The sequence below is a fragment of the Lagenorhynchus albirostris genome, chromosome 2 (assembly GCF_949774975.1).
Source record: "Lagenorhynchus albirostris chromosome 2, mLagAlb1.1, whole genome shotgun sequence".
NCBI lineage: Eukaryota > Metazoa > Chordata > Mammalia > Artiodactyla > Delphinidae > Lagenorhynchus > Lagenorhynchus albirostris.
In genome coordinates, this window is record NC_083096.1 from 161,136,292 (window position 1) to 161,147,192 (window position 10,901).

Below are 10,901 nucleotides of genomic sequence, written 5' to 3' on the forward strand. Positions count from 1 at the left end.
TCACTGTTGTGGCCTCTCCCGTTGTGGAGCACAGGCTCCGGACGCGCAGGCTCAGCGGCCATGGCTCACGGGCCCAGCTGCTCCGCGGCATGTGGGATCTTCCCGGACCGGGGCACGAACCGGTGTCTCCCGCATCGGCAGGCGGACTCTCAACCACTGCGCCACCAGGGAAGCCCTGATCAGTAATTTTTGAATAAGTGAACAAAGGCCTAACACACAACTCAGAACGGACCAATCAGAATCCTTCTCCATGAATTTTGCAACTTGACTCAGAGAGAAGTTCCTTTTTGTTTTTTTTTTTTGATACCTGGGCCTTAGAATATAAAGCTCAGAGAGTACTGGCTGCTGAATGTTCTGCCTTTCAGGCCAAAGAACTGGAGAGAGAGAAGAATGATGTAGGCATATGGAGAGCCAGAGAAAAGAGAGAGAGAAAGATGAAGAGAGTATATTTGCAGCAGTGGCTGGTGGGCATCAGATGTCCCTGGGGTCCAGTTGCTAACCTGGTCTCTGTGTGTTTGTGGATGTGCCCACGTGTATGTCCTGTTTGTAAAAATCAATTTCATTGAGGCGTAATTTACATGCAGCAAAAATCACTGATTTTAAGTATGCAATTTGATGAACTTTAATGCTGTGTACAGTCGTGTAATTACCACCACAATCAAGATATAGAACATTTCCTTCAACCCAAAAAGCATAACCTCTGGAACTTGAGTTCCACATGATACTCCATGATTCTTTTTGTAAAAAACAGTTTTGTTGAGGTTTTATATACAATAAGCTGCACATATTTAAAGTGTGTAATTTGATAAGTTTTGACATATGTATACACCCGTGAAACCATCAGTATAATAAAGATAGTGAACATCTCCATCACCCCTGAAAGTTTCCTCCTGCTTCTTTGTAATCCTTCCCTCTCATCCCCCTTTACCCCAACCCGAGCAACCACTAATTTGCTTTGTGTCACTATAGATCAGCCTGCATTTTCTAGAGATTTTTATAAATGAAATCATGCACTCCTTTTTGGTCTGGCTTTTTTCATTCAGCAATTTGTTTTTTAGATTCATCCATGTTGTTGCAAGTATCAGTAGTTAATTCATTTTTATTGCTGAGTAGTATTCCGTTGGATTGATATGCCACAATTTGTTGGATATTTGGGTTGTTGCCAGTTTGGGATTATTACAAATAAAGTTGCTATGAACATTCCTGTACAGGTCTTCATATGGACATAATATTTCTTTTTCTCTTGGACAAATACCTAGGAGTGGAATGGCTGGATCCTGTTACCCTAACGTTATTCTTTTTTTTTTCCTTAAACTTGGATGCATTTGCGAAGTGTCCATTAACAGCATTTTAATTTTTTTAAAATTTTTTAATTTTATTATTTTGGCCACGCGTCTTGTGGATCTTAGCTCCCCACCAGGGATCGAACCCGGGCCCCCAGCAGTGGAAGCGCAGAGTGCTAACCAATGGACCGCCAGGGAATTCCCGCCCTTGTGTTATTCTTAATAATATGTTTCACTTTTTGGCTGAAACTAATCAATTTAGGATTGGTCAAGGCCCCTCATCAGGATGGGGACTCAGTTCCCTCCCTCTCAAGGGTCTCAAGGCTGCCTCTGGTCCTATGTGAGCCGTGGTGCAGTGGCAGGCTGAGGGGCACCTTATCTTCCTGAGCACGTCTCGATGGAGAAGCGATGCTGGCTTACATAAGCACACTGACCTCTTGCCTCTTGCCAGAATCTAAAATCATGAAATCTTTTGCAAGTGTGCTGCCTCCGGACTGGAATGTTAAGTGCCAGTGGAGTTGTCTGGCTTAACAGTCTGGTCAAAATATGTCTGCGGATGGACAAGGTCAGTGATTGACTCCGTGGAAGGAGAGCCTTAGATGAAAAGACAGTCTGAAGAACAGGGAGCCATAGGGATGAGCTGAGAATGAGGCTTATGCATTTAGAGCAGCTTAGAGACAGCGTCACGCGGGCAGCATGCTTTCACATTTGAGTTTATTTCTGAAAAAGGAATGCATTCAGATGGTTTAAAATTCAAGAGCTAGGGTAGGTACACAGCACTGTGAAAAGTCTTTCTCTTACCCATATCTCCACTTCCTCTTCCTGGAGGCAACCACAACTCCTCCCACCCCAGTTCCTTGTTTTTCCTTCCAGAGATTTGCATACACTAAAATTTGCATATACCAGTACATATGTGTATATCTTGTGTGTGTAGCACTTTTATACAGTGCTAGCAGGCTAAGCACATCGTTGTACACTTTGATTTTTTTCACTTTACACATCTTAGAGCTTGTCTGCAATATAGTGGAAAGAGCCTGCTCATTTTTTTAAAAATATATTTACATAGAATACCATTATGCTGATTTAACCCGTTGAGGCAGCATTTGACCACTGATGTTGGTATGACAGCGGATGACAGGGTGAATAATTTTAGTTTGCACAGTAAATAATGTCAAAGTTACAGGTGGATTCTCTTGGCCTGCTGGACTGTGATATCATCTCAGTGAAAGCAGACTGAGGGGAAAGTAACATTTCTAAGCACTTGATATGCCAAAGGGTTCATAAAGCAGTGGTTCTTTAACTTTGGTGTCTTGGAGAATTACCAGGGGAGCTAATTAAAAGTGAGGCTAAGCTGGCTTCTCCCTCCTCCACTGCCCCAGAAATTCTGATTCATTGGAACCAGTGGAGGGGGCGGGGGGAGCACAGGTTCCCATAAAGGTGGTCCTCAGACTCAGCTTTGAGGAGAACCGAGTTCTGCGGAGGGAAAAGAGCTTTCCACTGAAGGAGTCACTAAAGAGTTCATTAATTCAAATTATTAAAATAATTTCATTCCCATATTTTTAAGCCTGAGAAGAATTCATGAACAAGAAAATGATTTTTTCAAACGTTTCAGAAGGCTATGCAGTCTCCCCACCCCTGCCTCCCAGTTCTGTCTTCTTAGAGACAACAGTTTCTTGCCAGTCATTATTTTGCAGGGACATAAAGTCCCTACCACACTGCAGGGAGCACCATTGTGACTGAGGAATTACGCCTTGCTCCTAGTTAGAGGCAGTGCAATGGACTGAGAAGAGCAACAAACTTGGATTTGGGAGTCCTGGGTCAAATGTCTTAAGTATCAGCGACTTGGGCTTCCCTGGTGGCGCAGTGGTTAAGAATCCGCCTGCCAATGCAGGGGACACAGGTTCAAGCCCTGGTCCAGGAAGATCCCACATGCCGCGAAGCAACTAAGCCCGTGCACCACAACTACTGAACCTACGCTCTAGAGCCTGTGAGCCACAACTACTGAGCCCAAGTGCCGCAACTACTGAAGCCTGCGTGCCTAGAGCCCGTACTCTGCAACAAGAGAAGCCACCACAATGAGAAGCCCGCGCACCACAACGAAGAGTAGTCCCCACTCACCGCAACTAGAGAAAGCCCACGCGCAGCAACGAAAACCCAACACAATTAAAAAAAAAAAAATCAGCAGCTCCCTGTGGGCCAGGCACCGAGCTCAGTATTTTACATGCATTATCTCAGTTAATCTTGCAATGACCCATTTTACAGAGAGCAAAACTGAAGCCAAGAGGTTTCATTATTGCCTGGGGTGGGAGTGGGGGTCTCACAGAGCTAAGGTAATGAAACTAGAAGTTTGAATTCAGGTCTAAAACCCTTGCTCTGAAACACTCTGTCTGGAGGACCAACCTCTTGGTCACTGGGCATTTGGGGAAAAGCTCTTCGCCACCCTCACTTATCCAGCCTCCATAACGCTTGATGGAAACCACACATTCATTGTCTTTCCCACCTTGGGAGCTCTGTGAGGACGTGTCTGCATCTTGTTTTTCACTGTAGACGCAACACCTGCCATCTGGGCAGACAGCAGGCACCCAAAAAAGGACTGCTGTGATGGGGTTTGGGTAGAAAATCCAGGAAGGGTGAATTCCCATAACTGTTGCAATTCTTCAGCCCACTAATTTGTTTTAGAATTGTTTTAATTTTCAGTAAGTGTTTCCCAATTATAGACTGATGTGTGCTCAATACAGATCAGAAAATAATTTTTAAAAATCTAAATATACATAATTACACCACTAGGAAAAAACCCTTTTTTTTTATACAGCAGGTTCTTATTAGTCATCAATTTTATACACATCAGTGTATACATGTCAATCCCAATCTCCCAATTCATCACACCACCACCACCCCCCACCCCCTCGTGGCTTTCCCCCTTTGGTGTCCATACGTTTGTTCTCTACATCTGTGTCTCAATTTCTGCCCTGCAAACCGGTTCATCTGTACCATTTTTCTAGGTTCCACATATATGCATTAATATACGTGTTTTTCTCTTTCTGATTTACTTCACTCTGTATGAGTCTCTAGATCCATCCATGTCTCAAAAAATGACCCAATTTCATTCCTTTTTATGGCTGAGTAATATTCCATTGTATGTATGTACCACATCTTCTTTATCCATTCATCTGTTGATGGGCATTTAGGTTGCTTCCATGACCTGGCTATTGTAAATAGTGCTGTAATGAATATTGGGGTGCATGTGTCTTCTTGAATTATGGTTTTCTCTGGGTATATGCCCAGTAGTGGGATTGCTGGATCATATGGTAATTCTATTTCTAGTTTTTTAAGGAATCTCTGTACTGTTCTCCATAGTGGCTGTATCATTTACATTCCCACCAACAGTGCAAGAGGGTTCCCTTTTCTCCACACCCTCTCCAGCATTTGTTGTTTGTAGATTTTCTGATGATGCCCATTGTAACTGGTGTGAGGTGATACCTCATTGTAGTTTTGATTTGCATTTCTCTAATAATTAGTGATGCTGAGAAGCTTTTCATGTGCTTCTTGGCCATCTGTATGTCTTCTTTGGAGAAATGTCTACTTAGATCTTTTGCCCATTTTTGGATTTTTTTCTGCCCATTTTTGACCTTTCTCTCATCTTGTCTGCCTACTATACACACACACACACATATATAATATATTATGTATAACATATATATATTATGTATATATATAAAATGTAGGCAGGCAAGATCATTACATATAATATATGATATAATGTACCCATATAAAATGTGTGTATTGATGTATATATATCCCTGTCCATCTCGCTCCCATTTCCCCCTGTTAAACAGGCTGAATAATCTCCACTTACAGGGCTCCAAGGAGGTCCTTGGGGAATTTTTGCTAGCACAGTGCCAGGCACACACTGACTGACTTTTTCTACATGAAAGTAAAAAGATGGCAGTATTTCAGGGAATTAGGGGGGCTGGACCTGTCTTGTGTTTTACCACAGGAGCCTCCAGCCCTACCTGTTACTCTGCAGTGCTGACTGCAGGGTCACCAACAGCCTCCTGGTTACAGCAGGATCCTCAGGAGCCCTCACTCCGGGAAAGACACTGTTTCCAAAGGACCCACGTGTCCGATCCCTGTGGCCTTTGCAATTCTCACTGTAGACAAACGTCTTGACCTCCTGTTTGTCTATAGTCTCCCTTGCGTTTGGTTGATGTGGGTCAGTCCTCTGGAGATAGAACACTTCTGGGCGCGGATTTACTGTCATTTCTCTCAGCTCCAGGAGCATCCCCAGCTGTGGAGCTGCAGTAGATTACATTTCTGTTTAAACCATTCACTGTCCATCCTGGGGGAGGGTTATACTACATCTCTGCCCTATTGAATTCAGGAGTGGCCATAAGATTTGATTTGGTCAATAAAACGTGGGTGTCAATGGCCGTGTCACTTCTAAGCAGATGTTTTCAGCTAGCTTGTGGTCTGCTATCTTTTTCTTTTCTCTCTACCATGAATCCAGCAATGTCCCTGAGAGGGGCTGTTCCTTCAGCCTGGAGTGACAATAATACAGAGTAGGGACAAGCTGACCTATGATGACATGTAACATGAGTGAGAAATAATTATTTGTCAGAGAAAAAACCACCTGTCTCTGAGATCTTGAGATCATTTGTTACTATAGCATAATCTAGCCCATCCTGCATCTCTGTTACAGTGGCCTTGGGCATGTTACTTGACTTCTTAGAGCTTGAGTAGCCTCATCTGTAAAATTGGGATAATTGTGCTTACTTCACTTACAGGGTTTTTTTGGGGGGATTTTCATAAACAATGGATTAAAAGCGCTTAGCCTAGTTCCTGGATCTCAGTAGCTGCCTGTGAAATGCTAGGTGAATCTCAACCTGATTGGCAGTTGGAGAGAGGCCAGACACAGACGACTGACGAAGGGAGGCCTTCCATTAAAAAGCCGGATAAACACCGATGTCCACAGTAGCACTATTCACAATCTCCAAAAGGTGAAAACAAGCCAAATGTCCATCAGTGGATGAATGGATAAACAAAATGTGGTGTAGACATACAATGGAATATTATCTGGCCTGAAAAAAGAAGGACATTCTGACACATGCCGCAACATGGATGAACCTTGAAGACATTATTCTAAGTGAAATAAGCCAGACACAAAAGGACAAATAATATAGGATTCTCCTCATATGAAGTGCCTTGAGTAGTCAAATTCATAGAGACGGAAAGTAAAGTGGAGGTTGCCAAGGGTTGGTTGGAGTGGGGATGGGCAGATTTAATGGGTATAGAGTTTGAGTTTGGGAAGATGGAAGTTCTGGAGATGGAAGGTGGTGGTGATAGCTGCACACAGTGTGAATGTACTTAATGCCACTTACCTGTACGCTTAAAAATGGTTAAAACGATAAACTCTATGTTGTGTATATTTTATCACCATTTTATTTATTTTTAAAAATTGGATCATTTGTCTTTTTATTATTGAGTTGTAGAGTTCCTTATATATTCTACTACAAGTCCCTTATCAGATATATGATTTGCAAATACCTTCTCCCATTCTGTGTACTATCTTTTCTACCTGAACTCTTTTTTTCAGTCAATATTTTTTTAATTGAAGTATAGTTGATTTACAATGTTGCGTTAATTTCTGCTGTATCGCAGAGTGATTCAGTTATACATATATATACATTCTTTTTAAAATATTCTTTTCCATTGTGGTTTATCACAGGATATTGAATATAGTTCCCTGTGCTATACAGTAGGACCTTGTTGTTTATTCATTCTATAAATAAAAGCTTACATCTGCTAACCCCAACTTCCTACTCCATCCCTCCCCCACACCCCTCCCCCTTGGCAACCACCAGTCTGTTCTCTATGTCTCTGATTCTGTTTCATATTTTAGATTCCACATATAAGTATTTTACTACAATTTTTAAAAGCTGGATGAAGCTTCCTTTTCCTTTAAAATAAACCGCCCTTCAGGCGTCCCTGGTGGCGCAGTGGTTGAGAGTCCGCCTGCCGATGCAGGGGACACGGGTTCGTGCCCCGGTATGGGAAGATTCCACATGCCGCGGAGCGGCTGGGCCCGTGAGCCATGGCCGCTGAGCCTGCGCATCCGGAGCCTGTGCTCCGCAACGGGAGAGGACACAACAGTGAGAGGCCCGCGTACTGCAAAAAATAAACAAACAAAAAAACCCCTTCATTCCTTTTTTTACTCTGCTTTATGTTGGGCCGACCTCATTTGGAGTCCTTTCTTGTTCTGGACCACACATTTTTATCTTTTCCTTTATTATTCTTTTTATTACACACATCACACATGGTCATTATTAAAAAAATTAAAATGCAGATAAGCAGAAAGAAAAGAAATGTACCCGTGTACTCACCCTGCAGTAATAACCACTGTTTATGGTTTGGTATATCTCATTCCAAACATTTTTCTAAGCACTTATACATATAATTATACATACATCTATATACCTTTATACAAACTTCATTTAAACATAAAATCAGGTCATATTATATATACTGATATAAAATCCTGTTTTTTTCCCTACAAAATAATAAATAACATGAACAGTTTTCCACATTAACAAGTATAGATCTGCATTGTAATTTTAAAGGGCTTCACAGACACCACCTGTATATATGGAAGTAACATCTTTATGTAACCAACTCCCCATTGATCGACATTTAGGTTGTTTCCATTTTGTTGTTGTTGTTGTTATTATAAGCAAACTTGTGGCAAATATAATAATAATGGTACAACTTTTTTCCTATGTACCAGGTTCTATGCTAAACTCTTCACAAGCATTATTTAATTTAATCCTCACAAGAATGCTATAAAGTAATACAGTTATAATCTCTGTTTTATAGGTGAGGAAACTGCAATTCACAAAGGTTATTTGTCAACATCATCCAGCAAGTGACTGACAACACTGGGATTTGAATGGAGCTCTGCCTGGTACTACAGCCCATCCTCTTTCCTTTAAATTGCGCTGTGTCCCAACTCCTGAAATAGGGCTCCTTAAATTCCCTTTCCTGCAGCCACAGAGTGGGAGGGATTTGTGGGCAAGGGGCCTGGAAGGTCCCTCATATAACCCTTTTGAAACCTAAATACCAAGTCTTCCCTGGGGAATGTCCAGGAGGTCTGAGATCTGGGTCATCTCTGTAAGGGAGTAGGCCCAGCACTATCTGATGTCACGTGCTCTCGACCTGCAGGTTTGCCTGTTGTCGGCTCAGCCCCAAGAGAAGCACACTGGGCCCACAAAGCTTTCTTTCCAGCTGAGGCTTAGAGGTTGCCAATCCAACCTGGAGTCTTGTGCTTCTTTGCCAAACAACGCAGGTGCTCCGTGGGTCCAGGCCCATGGCTTCGTTGAGTACACATCCCTGGGAGCAGCAGCCACTAAGAGGTGATTCTTTGTCCACTACACAGTTGGGGAACTGCTCGTCTCAGTACAGAACCTGCTTCGCCCTGCTTATACCTGTTAAAAAGCATGTTGTTAGGTTCATACAAATTTAGAATTGTTATACCTTCCTGGTAAATTGGATTTTTATCATTATGAAATGACTACCCCTCTCCATTATGAGATGTTTTGGGCTTTAAAGTCTATTTTATTCTGTAACGAATCTAGCCATGTCAGCTTTCTTTTGTTTAGTATTTGTATAACATGCTTTTTCTACCTTTCCACTGTCAACCTTTTTTGTATATTTATTCTTTAGGTATATTTCTTATAGACAATATATAGTTGGATTTTTATTATCTACTCTGGCAATCTTTGCCTTTCAAATGAAATATTTATTTTTTAAACCTCAAGATAATCTTACCATTATTTACAGTCAATATTCATTTAGACGTTTTACTTGGGATCATTTTTTGTCTGCCTGTAACAAAACATTTAGAATGTCTTTAGCGTATTTGATCTTCTAGTGGCAAACTGTTTCAGTTTTGTTTGTCTGAAAATGTCACCTTTATGGTTGGTTTTCTCCTCAATGCCTAACATGTTGGAAGAAAACAAATGTCAATTCAGAATTCTACACCCAGCAAAAATATCCTTCAGGAATGAAGACAAAATAAAGACATATCATCATTCCACTGAACTCTTAGTTCTTTCCACCTGCTCTTCCCTACCAATCCCAAGAATTTGGGCAGAGACCACAAAGATATTGAGCTTCTCTAAGACTCATCTTCTTTTTACTTCATCTCATATCTTGATTTCCCGTTAAGTCCTGTAAACTGTATTACAATCTAACCACTTCTTACTTCCGCCACTTCTACTTCCTTAGCTTAAACTACTGTCATCTCTCACCCAAACTGTAGCAATAGCTTCCTAATTGGTCTCTCTGCTTCCTCTCTTACCACCCACATGATGTTGACACAACATCCTTTTATAATGCAAAGGAGATATTGTTATTTTCTGCTCAGAACCCTCCGATGTCTTCCCATCACATTTAGCATCAAATGCAAACTCTGTGCATAGTGTCCATGATGTAGCTTCTCCCTACCTCTCTCACTTCATTTCCTACCACACTCCTCCTTGTTCACTGAGCTCCAGCCACACTGGACTCCTGCTGTTCCTCACTCATGCCCAGTTTGCTTCTATCTCAGGATCCTCCCAGGTGCTCCTGCTTCTGCCTGGAGTGTTCCCCCCAGAGGGAGCCCGCCTCCCTCCCTCACTCTGCTCAAATGTTAACTCATCAGCGAGGGTTTCCCTGAACTCCCTAAAATAAAATTCTCTCATTCTCTATCCTCTACTCTGCTTTAATTTTCTTCCTAACAATGATAACTTCCTGACCTTATGTCATATGCACTAGAGTATAAACTCAAGGAGGACAATAACTTTATTTTATTCATTGTATTCGTCCCCCGTGTCTCAAATAGTCCCTGGCAGGGAGGAGGTTTTCAATAAATATCTGCTGAATAAATGGATCTGCACAGTTGTCTATGTTATAATGAGAATGCATATTAAAATATTTTAATGCAAATATAGCCCAAGTATCTAACCTCATCAGCTTGTTACTACAAAGTTGGGTTTAATTGCCTGATTGCCTTTTCATATTCAACCTGTAATGACTTCAGTCCCGTTCATGTGATGGCAAATCCTCAGTCTTTCCTCAAAGGTCCCCGCAGTTATTTCTGGGGGTCCCCGCAGAAGGGCTCACAGGAGTGATGTACTAGAGTTGGCATGTATAGCCTCCCAAGAGTTGATTGTTAAATATTCAGGAATTCTGTAAGTTGATTGTCATACCATGGTAGCTTGAAATTGGTCAGAGTGGAAGTACTTACACACTGGCAATCAGAGAATGCTATAAATCATGGTGGTGTTTTAAATTAAAAAAAAAATTGTAGAGGCAGTTTACCAGTACGAGGTTCTACAAACTAATTAGTAAACTATTGTCTCCAAGTGGTATCAGCTGTCCTCCAGCTGAGCCCCCCCCCCAATGGAAGGCTCTTGGAGAACCCTGCCTAGTGCCTCGTCCCATCCAGACAGGGCCAACGCACCTGCTAAGGCTATATCATATACTCTCAGGGAGCCAAGAGTCAAATTTAGGACTGCTTATCCAGTAGATACAGAAATGGAGGGGAGCTTTGAAGATACAGGGTTTCTCCAAAACCTCCCTCAG

At 41.9% G+C, this 10,901-nt stretch overlaps 1 protein-coding gene across 2 annotated transcripts in view; it reads left to right on the top strand.

The window, feature by feature from the left end:
* PTP4A2 (protein tyrosine phosphatase 4A2) overlaps positions 1-10,179 on the top strand; it is a 46,167-nt gene extending 35,988 nt beyond the window's left edge. Inside the window, exons 8-9 of one of the 2 annotated variants that reach the window (XM_060140727.1) lie at positions 8,154-8,241; positions 8,499-10,179. In XM_060140727.1, coding sequence (XP_059996710.1) covers positions 8,154-8,210 — 57 coding nt within the window. In that variant the 3' untranslated portion in view covers positions 8,211-8,241; positions 8,499-10,179. Of the gene's footprint in view, positions 1-8,153; positions 8,242-8,498 lie in introns of those variants that run through there. The other variant, XM_060140728.1, reaches the window with a different exon arrangement.
* Positions 10,180-10,901: the final 722 nt, after the last annotated feature.